The sequence below is a fragment of the Triturus cristatus genome, chromosome 4_1 (assembly GCF_964204655.1).
Source record: "Triturus cristatus chromosome 4_1, aTriCri1.1, whole genome shotgun sequence".
NCBI lineage: Eukaryota > Metazoa > Chordata > Amphibia > Caudata > Salamandridae > Triturus > Triturus cristatus.
In genome coordinates, this window is record NC_140585.1 from 917510006 (window position 1) to 917525227 (window position 15222).

General features: G+C 51.0%; 1 protein-coding gene across 1 annotated transcript in view; it reads right to left on the minus strand.

Annotated features, from left to right (window-relative positions):
• Positions 1-13361, minus strand: part of LOC146855805 (Golgi-associated RAB2 interactor protein 1A-like) — a 182013-nt gene extending 168652 nt beyond the window's left edge. The window contains exon 1 of the mRNA XM_085653721.1: positions 13166-13361. Within this exon, the coding sequence (XP_085509847.1) occupies positions 13166-13318 (153 nt within the window). The 5' untranslated portion in view covers positions 13319-13361. The remainder of the gene's footprint in view (positions 1-13165) is intronic.
• Positions 13362-15222: the final 1861 nt, after the last annotated feature.

Below are 15222 nucleotides of genomic sequence, written 5' to 3' on the forward strand. Positions count from 1 at the left end.
CACCTTTAACAGTTGCGCCACATAAGATCTTAGAGTCCTTGAAGGGGTAAAAGGTACCAGAAGGACCATGATCAAAGAAGGGCCCTTCCGATGTATTCCTCTATGGGCCAGGCAGAGTGTCTTGAAGTTGATTATTTCTTTTACTGGTAGCCAATGAAATGATGCTAGTGCACTATTTGCTGAAGCGTGTTTGGGAAGTTAAAGTATCAGGTTAGCAGCCGCATTCTGGATCAGTTGCATTCTCTTGATGATGTATTGAGGGGCGCCCAGATACAAGCAGTTACCTTAATCTAGACGAGACAGGATAAGAGCTTGCACTACTATTCTCCTAGAGAGAGTGGGTTAGAGCTCAAGCATTTTTTTGTAGGGTTCTGATCATCCTGAAACAGGAAGGTGTGAGTTTTATTGACTGAGCTTCCATTGGTAAGACACCCTCAAGCCACATTCCTAGGCTCTTTGTGTGGGAGTTTGGGGTGGCCCTAAACTCTCTGGCCATTCCATATTCATTTGAGGGTTTTGTTTGTTTCTTAGAACTATCACCTCCGTTTTATCTCCGTTTAGTTCAGGTGAATGGTTTGCCATCCACCATGTAATTTTCTCTAGGCAAGGGGCCAGATGTTGTTGGTCTAGGCCTGTCTCTGAGGAGAGTGAGACAACAAGTTGTGTATTGTCCGCATAAGAAACAATAACACTCCAAATTCCTTGACAATGTCTGCTTAGGGGCTTAAATAAATTTAAACAGTGTTGGGCTCAACGAGGAGCCCAGTGGGACCCCACACTTCAATGTAAAGACATCCAATTAACAAGGGGGCTCGCATATTTGAAAGGACCTAACTTTCAAAAAATGAAGCCAGTTCAAGGCAGCGTTTTTTATCCCGGAGTCTCCCATCCTGACAACTAGCATCGCGTGATCAAGTGCGTCGAAGGCGGCGCTTAGGTCGAAAAGTATGATTGCCGCTGAGCCTCCTTTGTTAAGCAACAGTTTCAATTCCTCCGTGATCGTTAACAGCGCAGTCTCTGTGCTGTGCTGAGGCCGGAAACTGGTTTGAGTTGGGTTAAGGAGTGAATTGTCCTCCACAAACTGGGCGAATTTTTGTTTGATATGTCTTTTAGGTATCTTCAGCATGGCTGGGAGCAGGGAGCTTGGTCAATAGTTCCCCAGGCTCAACGGGCTACGATCAGGCTTCTTCAACAGAGGCTTAACCACTACATGCCATACCTGCACTGTGGTTATCTTCATGTTCAAATGCTCTCATACTGACACCAACCCCACACCATGAATCCTGATAAATGCCTAGAAGTGTTTCAGATTACAATGTATGCTAAAGAAGACCCACTCACATATCTCGATCTCTCTGAGCTCCGTCTGTCGTTCGGTATACATACTTTATACATGTCCATCTATGCCAGCCTCTGTCATAGACTTGCAACAACTATTTGGGTCAAAATTGTTGCATATGGAAAACGAGCATTGGCAGATCCAACAGGTCTTGCCTTTGAAACACATTAACTGCCTTCTTGACTTTGTCAGTGCTTGTTGCCAATGTTGAACAGCCCTAACATGAGAAAATATACAAGCAAATGTGCACATTTGCATTGAAAAGCTCCAGTGGCCTTTTTTACGTTACTGCTCCAAGACGGTGGATGTTGAACAGCGGGAGCAGAGGAGAGCACGAAGAGGCAGGGAAGCAACGAAGAAGCTGAGGGGGCCTCTGAAAAAGAACCAGCTCAACTCTGGATGGGGAGGTGTGAGGGAAGCAACAGACGAGCTGAGGTAGAAGGGTACCAGAAGAGAGCAGGGGTGGGAGCAAGCGCATGACAAGAGCCCAAGGAAACACATGCATTCCCATCGAGTTCTGAATGAAAAAGAAAAATGTAGTTCCTTTATGTCAGCCATGAAAGTATACAAGCCATCAAATTAAAAGGGGTTTAAAGAAGTTATGCTACGGGGGAGGGGTAGGGCGGAAAACACAAGATGGGGGAAAACCATTGAATAAGAAGCAAGCAATGAGATTGACAAGAAAGCCAACCAAGGATAAGCAATGGGCTGACCGAAATCCCACTCCATGTATTAGTATTGTGCGAAATAGGTGATTGCCAGTAAATTGCTAGAATCTGTCTGTAGGCAAGACCTAAAGAAAGACAGCAAAGTAACTAGCAAGCATTACCAAACGTCATAGAGTCAGAGCCCCTGGAAGGCTTGTAGAATTTCCAGTAGACCAGCCTATGTCTGCCTGTGCCCTGCAGAGTGTTGCCTGTGAAGGGCTCGGTCATGAAGAAGATGGCTGAAGGGGTTGAGCACCCAGTGGTGTATTACTTGCCCGTCAAAGGTTTGAAACTGAAAAAGGCTGACTCTGTGTTTTATCCTTCCAAGGTGAGTAAGGAGAACCTAATTTCATCACCTTCTAGTAAGCATCAGAGTATAATAATTGCTCAGCCCTCCACAGGGCTTGGTCGCCCCACTCACTGCTGCCGCTCCTGCCTGCCTTTGCCGCCTCCTGCCTGCAGATTCCTTCGCTCGCTGCCCGCTGCTCCTGGGAATTTCCCGCTGCTCCTGGGAATTTCCCGCTGCCCGCTGCTTCTTGGAATTTCCCGCCGCTGCCTCCCTGCGGCCCCGCCCCCCTGTGATTCCATTCGCCGCCCCGCTCCCGCCACCCAGCTGCTCCTCCCTCCCGGCTCCTTACTTAAGGGGACCGTAGGGGACCACAGAGTGTGACCGCTCAGCCCTCCACAGGGCTTGGTCGCCCCACTCACTGCTGCCGCTCCTGCCTGCCTTTGCCGCCTCCTGCCTGCAGATTCCTTCGCTCGCTGCCCGCTGCTCCTGGGAATTTCCCGCTGCTCCTGGGAATTTCCCGCTGCCCGCTGCTTCTTGGAATTTCCCGCCGCTGCCTCCCTGCGGCCCCGCCCCCCTGTGATTCCATTCACCGCCCCGCTCCTGCCACCCAGCTACTCCTCCCTCCCGGCTCCTTACTTATGACGCCCCCAGAGCGACCGCGCGCAGCGGGAGCGCCTTTTGAGAGCCGAAGGTGCGCCAAAGGTAAGCACGTCTGCGCCCGTCCGCGCCTGGACCGCGCCCAGCGCCAGACCCCCTGGTCCTCGCCCTCGCCAGCACACCCTGCACATCTACGACGCCAAAACCCTCCACGCACTCAACGCCGGCCGAAACACCGCCTGCTACCGAGCCACCCCGACACGCACCCACGGACCCTTCACCTGCCTGACCTGCCGCTTCACCGGCCTCCGACCCAACACCGCACCTGCTAAACCGAGCCCCAGCAACAAACACCTGATGTGCATCCTGCTCAACACCCGCTCCGTTCACAGGCATGCCGTCGAACTCTGGAACCTCCTCGACTCGACAGCACCAGACATCGCCTTCCTGACGGAAACCTGGATGAACGCCTCCTCAGCGCCCGACGTCGCCATCGCCGTCCCGGAAGGCTACAAAATCACCAGGAAGGACCGCGTCAACCAGACAGGAGGAGGCATCGCCATCATCCACAAGAACACCATCCGCATCACGACCAACTCCGATGACACCTTCACCTCCGCCGAACACCTCCACTTCCAGATACACACCGACCCCAAGACCACGCTCAGAGGCACCCTCGTCTACAGACCACCGGGACCACGCACACAGTTCAGCAATGACATCACAGACTTCGTCAGCCCGCACGCCATCAATTCCACCGACTACATCCTCCTGGGGGACCTCAACTTCCACCTGGAAGACAACAAGGACCGCAACACCACTGCTCTGCTGGACAACCTGGCCAACCTCGGACTCAAGCAACTGGTAACCACCCCCACCCACTACGCCGGCCACACGCTTGACCCAGTCTTCTCATCCAGCAAATACGTCACCTTCAGCCACTCCACCAATCTCCATTGGACTGACCACAGCTGCGTCCACTTCAGCTTCAGTAAAACGACGACCCACCACCACCCTCAACAAGCCCCCCGCAGGAGCTGGAACAAGATCACCGGCGACCAGCTCACCACCTTCCTCAGCCAGAACCCCCCCACCAGCTCAACGGACCCCAACGAAGCTGCCAACAACCTCACACAGTGGATCACCAACTGCGCAGACGCCCTCGCACCACTGAAGAAGAACCCCCCCAGCAGACGCGGCAGCAAGAAAGCCTCCTGGTTCACCGACGAGCTCATCACCTCCAAGAAGAACTGCCGCTCCCTGGAGAACACCTGGCGCACCAACCAGACCACAGAAAACATGACGCCCGCAAACACCACCAACTGATCCGCGCCACAAAGAAGACAGCCTTCAAGGAACGACTGGACAACAACACCCACAACAGCAAGGAACTCTTCAGCATCGTCAAAGAGCTCTCCAACCCCGACAACAATGACATCACTCCCTCGCAAGACCTCTGCGACTCCCTCGCAGCCTTCTTCCACGACAAGATCGCCAACATTCACAACAGTTTCGGCCCACCAACCACGAACCCCACCACCGAACCGATGTCCCCCACCGCCACCCTCCGCACCTGGACCCCAGTCAGCACCGAAGACACAACACGCACAATGAACACCATCCACTCCGGATCCCCTACGGACCCCTGCCCACAGCACATCTTCAACACGGCCGACCACATCATCGCAGCCCACCTCCGCGACATCATCAACGCCTCCTTCAACACCGCCACCTTCCCGGAGTGCTGGAAACACGCTGAGATCAGTGCCCTGCTGAAGAAACCAACTGCAGACCCCTCCGACCTCAAGAACTACCGCCCCGGGGGGAGGAGCCTAGCGCGCAACCAAGATGGCCGCGTAGGCACAGGGCTCCCGAGGGCCTCCACAACCTCCCACGTCTATCCTGAATTTATCCTGATTTTATCGACGGGCTTCTACGGGCGAACCTACGTGGAGGTGATACCTGCTGTCCAAATTCAAATCGGACATCGGGAGCCGGAATAGTATCGATTCCAAGTTGGCGGCCCACTCCGGACCTTGCCCCGGACTCGAGTTGGCATGGTGCCCGGGCAGAAAGTGAACAACAACGGCATGCAGGACTTGGGCCGGTGCGCACCCCCTACTTTCACTTTCGGTTTCGGGTCTCCTCGCTGAAACTGAGGGGCCTTGGATTGTCAGCACACATTTATAGTGGGACGATTGGGTAACCTGCCTGCTCTTGGAGACTAGCTGGGACTACCTCTTGGGGTCTCCGAGGTTTCCTAGATTGGTTCTCCGGTGATCGCCCATCGTGTTGGTGGCCGACACCCTTGACGACCATCAGACAATGGCGGCTAGATTGGACGGAGATAAGCAAAAATCCAAGACGACTAGGCCGGGAGCTCATACCCAAGCTAACAACATGGACCGCTATACCCAGTCGAGAGGTTCCCCTGTTGGCCCGCATAAGTCGCCGGAGAGACCCAAGGATGGCCCGGGATCGTCAACGGAGTTAACATTGCAGGACGTCATGGGTGCCATCGAGGAGATGAAAGCGGCGGTCGGCCAGCGATTCGATACATTGGCCCATAAATTGGACACAGTTTTGATCGATGTTAAACTAGTCAGAGCGGACCTTTCACAAACGAATGAAAAGGTCAAATCCTTGGGTCTGACGACGTCGAGTCTGGTAACGGACGTGTTTGTTTGTTTCACAAGGCAATGTGAGGTTAGCTGCTGATTTGTCCTGGTTGTGTTCTCCGGGATGTGGGCATCATGCACGGGAGCCGGATGGGGGGTAAGGGATTGAGAATACTTTCGTGGAATGTGAACGGACTGGGGGATAGGATCAAGCGCGGGGTGGTGTTGCAGTTTTTGAAACGGATCTCGCCCGACATTGTTTTCCCGCAGGAGACACATCTGATTGGGAACTCCTTCCATGCCCTGAATAGGCGGGGCTATCGCCTTGCTGTTCACTCTGGTTTCACTTCTGGCTCTAGGGGAGTGGGTATCTTGGTCAGGGCCTCTCTCCCGTTGGAGGTGGACGAGGTGCTCCACGATGATAGAGGGCGATATGCAGCATTGGTGGGGAGATGGGAGGGTAGAACTGTTTCGCTCGTTGCTGTTTATGTGCCACCGGGATTGCAGACGGCTACATTTGCGGATTTGGGGCGTTTGGTCCTGGGACTCCCTGGGGGGGTTCTGGTGTTAGGGGGTGATTTTAACGCTGTTATATCCGGTATGGAGGACCGTCACCCCCCCAGGGATCTCCCTAGAGCCCAGGCCTGGCTGGGTGGCTTTCTAGATACTTTAGGACTTATAGATTGCTGGAGACTGATGCACCCGGGACAGGCACAATACACCTTGCACTCGGGGGCCCACGGGAGTCTCTCGAGACTTGATTATATACTTATGCCAGCGTTCCAGGCTGGAATGATCGGGGAGGTGCGTCATTTGGCCCGAGGTATTTCTGACCATTCCCCTCTATTGTTGCAGATGGAGGTTGTTCCTGGGGCAGAGGGAAGAGTAGCGCCAATTAACCCCTGGTATTTACGTAACCCTAATGTTCGCGATGAAGTGGTTAAGTCCATTGATCACTACTTCAATGATAATGTAGGGTCAGTGTCGTCTGCTGTCTCCCTATGGGAAGGTTATAAAACGGTGATCCGGGGGCATGCCTTGTCTCTTATTTCCCATGCTAGGAGGTGCGGGAGGGAAGAGGTGGTCCGCCTGGAAACTGACATAGCTGAGATGGAGGGGGATTTGGAGCGGGGTGTCATGGATGAGAAACTGCACGTTCTCAGCCTTAAACAGTCAGATTATAGAGCGCTGGTCACGGATGCTGCTAAACGGATGAGTAGAGAGCAACAAGGGCGACTGTATGATGTGGGAGATAAGGCCGGAAAGTTGATTGCTTGGTTGGACAGGAAGGAGAGAGCGAGTAGAGTGGTGCCGGTTGTGGAGAGAGTGGATGGCGTGTGTGTGACTGACCCGGTAAACATTGTTGACTGCTTCGCGGATTACTTCCGTGGGGTATACTCTCCGGTCTCTGGGTGCTCGGAGGAGGACTCTCATCTGTTACTTAGAGATATTGCATTGCCGTCCCTCACGGAGGCTGATAGCATATTGATGGAGGCGAAGTTGTCGCCGGATGAGATTGCGCTAGCCATTCGCTCGATCGCTTCTGGTAAGGCCATGGGTCCCAATGGTCTCCCCATTGAACTATATAAGTTGCGTCCAGATAAGATAGCACCATATCTCCGTGACATGTTCCTCGCTGCACGGGCGGCGGGCTCCCTCCCCCTTGACCAACGTCTCGCTACCATAGTTGTGATACATAAAGAAGGGAAGCCGCGAGACTGCTGTGCCTCCTACAGGCCTATCTCGTTGTTGAACGCGGAACCCAAAATTCTGGCTAAGGTATTGGCCAATCGTCTGGTTCGGGTCGTGGGCGACTTGATTCATCAGGACCAGTCCGGTTTTATACCTCCTCGTAATACCGCCCTGAACCTGAGGCGGTTGCATGGCATGCTTGCTAGAGTGGAGTTTATGCGTGAGCCGGCCATCTTGGCGTCTTTGGACGCTACCATGGCGTTCGATACTTTAGAGTGGCCGTATATTTGGGCTGCGTTAGCTAAATTCGGGTTTGGCCCTGAATTCATTGGGTGGGTAAAATTGCTATTCGCTGACCCATTGGCGCAGGTTGTGGTGAATGGTAAGGCGTCGGCTCCCTTCGCGCTGGGGAGAGGTACGCGACAGGGCTGTCCGTTGTCGCCCCTTCTCTTCGCACTCTCTTTGGAACCTCTCGCCGCCTGGTTGCGTTTGGAGCCGTCGTTGCGGGGCATTTGATGGACGCCGGAATTTGAGGACCGTGTCTCCCTTTATGCGGATGACATTCTTCTGTATCTCACCTCTCCTCGACAGTCGCTAATTGTATTGGTGGACGTATTGAATTCCTTCGGTCGTAACTCTGGCCTGGTTATCAACTGGGCCAAGTCATGTGTTTACGTCCTATCGGGCGAGGCCCCCCTCCTGCCGCGGGGGTGCCCTATTCGGATTGCTACATTGGGGTTCAAATATTTGGGAATCTTCATATCACTGGACCCCGCGGTCCGCTATGAACGAAACCTTCTCCCTCCACTCCAGCGATTGAAGGCCGACGTCGCGAGGTGGCGACGGCTTCCGCTCTCGCCGCTCGGACGGGCGGCATTGTTTAAAATGATGTCACTGCCTCGCTTTTTGTATGCTCTACAAAATACGCTAGATGTCGTGCCGGCCCGTTACTTCCGTGAGGTGGAGGGTCTTCAGCGCCAACTGTTTTGGGACGGGCGACCGAGGATCGCTCTCGCCAAGTTGACACTCCCTTGGTATGATGGGGGTGTTGCCCTCCCCGATATTAAAAGATACTATTGGGCGTCTCAATTGGCGGCGGTGAACCACGGGATATACGGTCCTTTTTTGAATCCGGCCTTCGAGATGGATAAGTTATTACTTCCGGGCGGGGATTACAATAGGGCACTGTATTCGGCGACTCCGGATGCACGGTTGACAGGACCAACGCAAGTTGCGGTACGCGTGTGGCATGCGGCGAATGCTGCGATGGGGTGGAGGGATCGCTTGACTCGAGCGACGCCGTTGTATGCCTCCCAGCGCTTGGGTTGTCTGTGGAAAACGAAAGGCTTTGAGAAATGGGATATGATTGGTATAAGTAAGGTGGGTGACCTCTGGGCGAAAGGGTCCTTTAAAACGTTTGAAATGCTCAAAACTGAATACAAATTAAATGATAGGAGTACTTCCGATATGCACAGGTCCACCATGCGCTGTGTTCGGTTTTTCCGGATGTTGCTGCTATCCCAGAATATTCCCTGTTGGAAGATAGGGTGTTAGACGGCTATGTGCCCGACAGCACTATTTCCCTGATCTATAAAAAAACGTATTAATGATCGTACGGACTTGCTGACCCATCTGCGGGAGGCGTGGACGGCCGACGGATTGGAACTGGACGATGCGGATTGGGTATCGGTGGTGGCCTCCCCGAAAGAGGTGGCGATCCCGGCCCGCCTTAGATTTGTGCAGCTGAAGATACTCCATAGAGTGTATGTTACAGGGCCTGGTTTGATACGTATGGGTTATTCGAGGGATGGACTGTGTAAGCGTGGCTGTGGCTTGTTGGGTACCTTTCTTCATATGCTATGGGAATGTTCGGAGGTCGTACGATTTTGGAGCAGGGTACATACTGTAATGGAGGAAGTCACGCATGTCGCTTTGTTGCCAGAGGCCAGGAGGTGTTTGCTGAATGTCTGGGAACCAAATGACTATAATGCGGCGCAGACGCAGTGGGTGACTTTGGGGTACATGGTGGCTAAGCGCAATATCGCACAGTTGTGGGGTTCCCCGAGGCCGCCTACGATTTCGGTATGGAAGGAGAATATGGATTGGTGTATGTTCAGGGAGAAGACGGTGTATGTGGCGAGAGGCAAGCCTAGGAGGTGGACTAAGGTGTGGGGTCCATGGAATTCCTATCGTGGGAATATCTGCGCTCCGCCTCTGCCGCGAGAGGTCGACGTAGCTTTGTCCCCCTAGCCGCACATTCTACGTAATTGTGCATGCTTTGTCCTCTTCTCCGCCGCCCCCCACTACCACCTCCTGTCAAGAGTTATTTCAGATAATGTGGATCTTCCCCCGTCCTGGGGAGCGCACGCTGCTATTTCGGACTCTCATTGCCTTGTTTGTGTGTTATTGTTGGTTTTGTTTTTTTTCCTTTTTTTTTTGTTTAGAAAATATGAAACCGTCCTTTTTGATCGCCCTTGGACTATGGCCGCGGTCTGTTATATGTGCTTTCGAACTTTAGGGAGCTTTTGCTTCTGGCTCATTTGAATGTGTGGAGTTGCCTTGCTGGCTCCCGAGCTTTCTAGCGGCCGGCCCTTGTGGTTGTAGGCCCTTGTTTGTATCTTTTTAATGTGTAATAAAGGTTTCTTATTAAAAAAAAAAAAAAAGAACTACCGCCCCATTTCCTGCCAAAGTCATCGAGAAGACCGTCAACAGACAGCTAGCCGCCTTCCTCGAGACCAACGGATCCCTCGACCACTCGCAATCCGGCTTCCGAGCCAACCACAGCACGGAGACCGCCCTCATCGCAGCCACAGACGACATCAGATCCCTAATGGACAACGGGGAAACTGCGGCCCTCATCCTCCTGGACCTCTCCGCAACGTTCGACACTGTCTGCCACTGCACCCTGGTACAGCGCCTGAACAACACCGGCATCCAGGAGTAGGCCCTGGAGTGGATCACCTCATTCCTCGCCGGAAGAACCCAGAGAGTCCGCCTCCCCCCGTTCCGGTCAGCGGCCACCGAAGTCATCTGCGGCGTTCCACAAGGGTCATCGCTCAGCCCCACCCTCTTCAACGTCTACATGAGCCCCCTCGCAACCATCGCATGTCAACACAACCTCAAGATCATCACCTACGCCGACGACACCCAGTTGATCCTCTCCCTCACCAGCGACCCGGACGCCGCCAGAGCCAGCCTACACGAAGGGATGAAAGACGTCGCCGAATGGATGAAGAACAGCCGCCTGAAACTGAACTCAGACAAGACGGAGGTCCTCATCCTGGGATCATCACCCTCCGCCTGGGACGACTCCTGGTGGCCCCCCGCCCTGGGAGCCACCCCCAAGCCAACGGACCACGCACGCAACCTAGGCTTCATCCTGGACTCCTCCCTCTCGATGACCAGACAAGTCAACGCCGTCTCGTCTTCATGCTTCAACACCCTGCGCATGCTTCGAAAGATCTTCCGGTGGATCCCCACCGAGACCAGGAAGACGGTCACCCAGGCCCTCGTCACCAGTCGGCTGGACTATGGGAACGCCCTCTACGCCGGCACCGCCGCCAAACTCCAGAAGAAACTCCAACGGATCCAGAACGCCTCAGCACGACTCATCCTGGACATCCCCCGACACAGCCACATCTCCGGACACCTGAGAGACCTGCACTGGCTCCCCGTCAACAAAAGAATCACGTTCCAACTCCTCACCCACGCACACAAGGCCCTCCACGACCTGGGCCCCAAGTTCCTCAACAGCCGCCTGACCTTCCACAAGCCCACCCGCCAGCTCCGCTCCGCCAGCCTCGCTCTCGCCACCGTCCCCCGCATCCGCAGAGCCACCGCCGGAGGAAGATCCTTCTCCTACCTGGCAGCCAAGACATGGAACTCCCTCCCCATCCACCTCCGGACAACGCAAGACCATCTCGCCTTCAGGAAGCAACTCAAGACCTGGCTGTTCGAGCAGTAGCGTTCCCCCCCCCCCAGCACCTTGAGACCCTCCGGGTGAGCAGTGCGCTATACAAATGCCTATGATTGATTGATTGATTGATAGATGTGCTTTATAAAGTGTCATATCAAAATATCGAAACCAGACTCACTTTAATCATTAAGTCTTGGGTTTTGACAGTGCATGTTTGAAATAGGTTAACCAAACTATACCAAATCTGCACACCTCCCAGTTTTACAAGGCATAATCAATTGAGCTCAAAATAACCCAGCTAGCTCGTCGCAGCTCAGATTTTACAGCGCACATTAACCAAATTCATATTTCTACTGTGAATATTCAATACAGCTTAACCAATATCAGATTAGGAGAAAATTAAAAAGATGTATATCAAACTCAACTAACTCGTTAGAGCTCAGATTGTCAGAGTACATATTCAATACAGGTAAACCAACCTTAGTGGACTTAGTACATTGCCATGCAATATTTAGAATAATCTTCCTCATTGCACCCATTGCATCACTCATCGACGAAGTTAGTTAGGGCAATATTAATAATGTATCCCGCCCTTGATTATTATCGGAAAGTCCCTGTGTGCTCGGTATCTTGAATTAGGAATAGTGAATTAACATGCCCTTAAATATTGAAGCAAACTACCTGGTCTTCTTTCCCAAAATTCTAATACTGGAATTTGGAAAATAAGATTAAATATCCGGTCGATGAATATCTAGGAAAAACGCACCCACGCCTGGATCAAGGACGGCATAGATTTCTATACACTACTTTACTATTCTTACATCCTGCCAAGGAAAATATGGGCAAAGGAAGTTCATATTTTCTGTATGTGGGTTGGAAGTAATAAAGAAGCGGTTTATCTGTCTGTAGTGAATATGTGTTGGAAACAAATAACCTTTATTTTTCGCTGAAAAGTTTAGCCAAAACACCTAAACTTAACTTGATCTACAAAAATGGTCATTGTGATTCTTATTATCATCATCATTACCATGATTATTGTTTCTAATGTCAATACTACCGCTATTTGTAAGATCATCAACGCAAGGAGAAGGAGAATGTATAGTCAATTAACATACATTTCCTGCAGCCAGCGCATAGGTCTCTCTTTAGGGGCACTGACAGGTCGATCTGGTAGACAAGGGCAACAGAGACTTACAAATATTCAAATTACACCCGGCTAGAAAGCAAATAACCAGTCTGGTATCTGAAATTTAGAGTTTTAATATAAATGTATATTAATTGTATTTTTAATATACAGAGCTAACAAAATTGAGGAAGTCAGAATAAAGTCTAATGCAAGCCAGATATGCACTATAGAATGTTTTTAAGACCTGAATTAATTTACATTTGCTGCTTTTTAAAGACTGTCTGCTAATTTTTACACCACCATTGTTGAAATGATTTAAAATTTTCGTTTTAATGATGATTGATCTATGTAAAACTGTTATGGTTTTAACTCGCAGTGTTTCTAATGTGATCAGAATAATTGACTATGTAATGCCGTCTCACCTTGTGTAAGATAGAAGTGATTGCCAATTTGTTACCCCGCCCTTTATTTTCATTTCAGTTTGGCTCTGTATATCACCAACACGGCTACGCTGCCGCCTCTGGTGCAGGAAACCAGGGTTCGAGCCTCGAGGTCGCGTTCACATCCTGTGATTCTGGGCAAATCACTTAATCTCCCCGTGCCTGAATGTGTAAAGTAAATACGGTGCTATGTAAACGCTCCAATACCTTCGGGTCGAGTTCGCGCTATATAAATATGCAAAAAAAAAAAAATGTCGCCTCATCGGTGCCCATACATTCACATTAAAACTGCATCGATATATAGGCCGGGTCTGGTGGCTTAGTGACTAATGCGTCCACTGTTGTGACCTCCTAGTCAGAGGTTCAAATCCCAGCTGAGTGCGCTTTATAAATACACGTCATGTTATTTGGTACCTTGGGACGCTACCCCAGGAGAAGTACCTGAATGAAATCGCTCTCAAATACGGCGGATCTGTTGAAATCGTTGTATTCCTGGGTTTTCAGCAGCTTGGCAAGCACCCCCTTGCCTATCTCTAGGTTCAGTTCGATGTCCTCTTCCTCGGGGGTGGGCCCCCACAGACAACATTCTTCCATGCGTGCAGCTCAGCCCAAGTCACCCCAGGTTCTTGGCGGACGACTAGAGTGCTGACTCTTAAGAGAAGCTGTCCTTTCAGGCCTGATTGGGTCATGCTTCCAGCCTGGGAAAACGCTCCTTTATTTTCTCTGGCACTTGGCTACAGGCCCCACTCACTGCAACTTCCGGATCCAGTGATGTCACAAGGATACAGCAGTGATGTCACAGCAGCAGGCCTCGCTGAGAAAGCCCAGTCAGTAAGAAGGGAAAAAATTATATATGCCAACTTGGTTTCTTAAACGTGGTTAGGAATCAGTGTGTGCCCGGACAGGTTGGTCTTTCAGGATATTTAGTGCGACTTTCATTGCTTTTTCTGCTTCTCCCCTTGGCAGCTATTGGTATTTTACCACGTTCCCTTGGCAAGTGTCATTATCATAACTCTTTTCTTGTATAGGCGTTGTGTTCCAACAGATTGCCGTTAATACGTTGGCCCTTTAACCATGTTCCCGGTGGCAACTGTTGTTAAAACACATTTTCCAGGCAATTGTTGTGTTATTCAAATTCGCTTGGCGTCTGTGTTTGAGTGCATTTCTTTAACGAGTGTCGTTTCTCTGCATTCCTTGGCAAATGTCTGTGCTTCACTATGCTCCACTGGCAAGTTACCATTCCCGCTATTTTTATTTATTTTACAGTTTTATGGAATACAGACAAGGCTCTTTAGTCATCAAAACACTGTACACAGTCAAGTATTAAGGCAACAAACAAGCTGTATACATGAACACAGCTGTGAGTTGAAAGATTATGAAGTGGCAGCTGAACTTGGAGGCTGGGGTTGGGTGCATTCTTTGTTAGGTATTTCCCGAAAAAGTGTGTTTGGTATTCTAGAGCTAAATTCGGTACAAAAGTACTTTCTCTTTTATGGTCGAGCCTGCGAGAACACACGCCAGCGCGTGCATCTTGCTTGCGAGCCTCTATTGTCTGCAAAAAGGGCTTAGACCCACCTATTCCTTACCATTCGTTGGCTTCCTCTGCACTCTTCTTTGCTGCCTCCTAATTGGTTGCTGCATGCCAGACTTTAGTACTGGTTTCTTCTCTGGAGTAAGGACCAAGCACAGAGCGATTCCGCCTGATTAGTGTCAGTCCGCTTCTCGTGCTGTGATTGTGATATTGTTTCTTTTTTCCCGTGTTGATTCTTCAATCCTCCCACCCACTCCTTTGCTGTATTGCTGCCCCTACCTACCTCCTCATCTTGATTGCTGCTCGTACCCCCACCTCTTTCCCGTCCTTGCTTGCCAATCTCACACGTTTATAGCGCAATTTTGAACTGAGAGCATTACCTCTGCGTCCCGCGTCCTCGTCATTACAGAGTGAGGAAATGCCGGCTTGTGACAGGAACAAAGAACAGAGAATCCTTGAAGGCTAGTCTTACCCATCCCACCTGGGTTCCATAAAGGGGCAGGCACTCCTGACTTCTCTTGTATATATCCAAGCCCTCGTCAAAGGAATAAAAGGAGAGAGGGATGGGCGGGATGTTGAGTGATTGTGACGAAGATGAGATGGACTTAGGGTAAGGAGGATTACTGGTAAGTAACCAGGGCATTATCCCTATGCCCCTCGTCCTCGTCTCAGTCATTACAGAGTGAGGTATACCAAAGCCAAACACTCCTTTGACAAATTGAAAGGAACACATATTATGAATCACTGCATTAATGCAACACCCTGGGTTTAATGCATGCAAATTCCAGGAACAAAACAAAATGAGAGCATAGCAATTATAATGCAGAATTCAAAACACCTGTACCCAAATTCAAATGCAAATTAGAAACATTATTAATATGATAATGCCTGACAAATGTATGCTCTGAGGACCAAGTAGCCACCCTAGAGATTTCCTGGATTGATACTACTTGGAACTCGTCCCAGG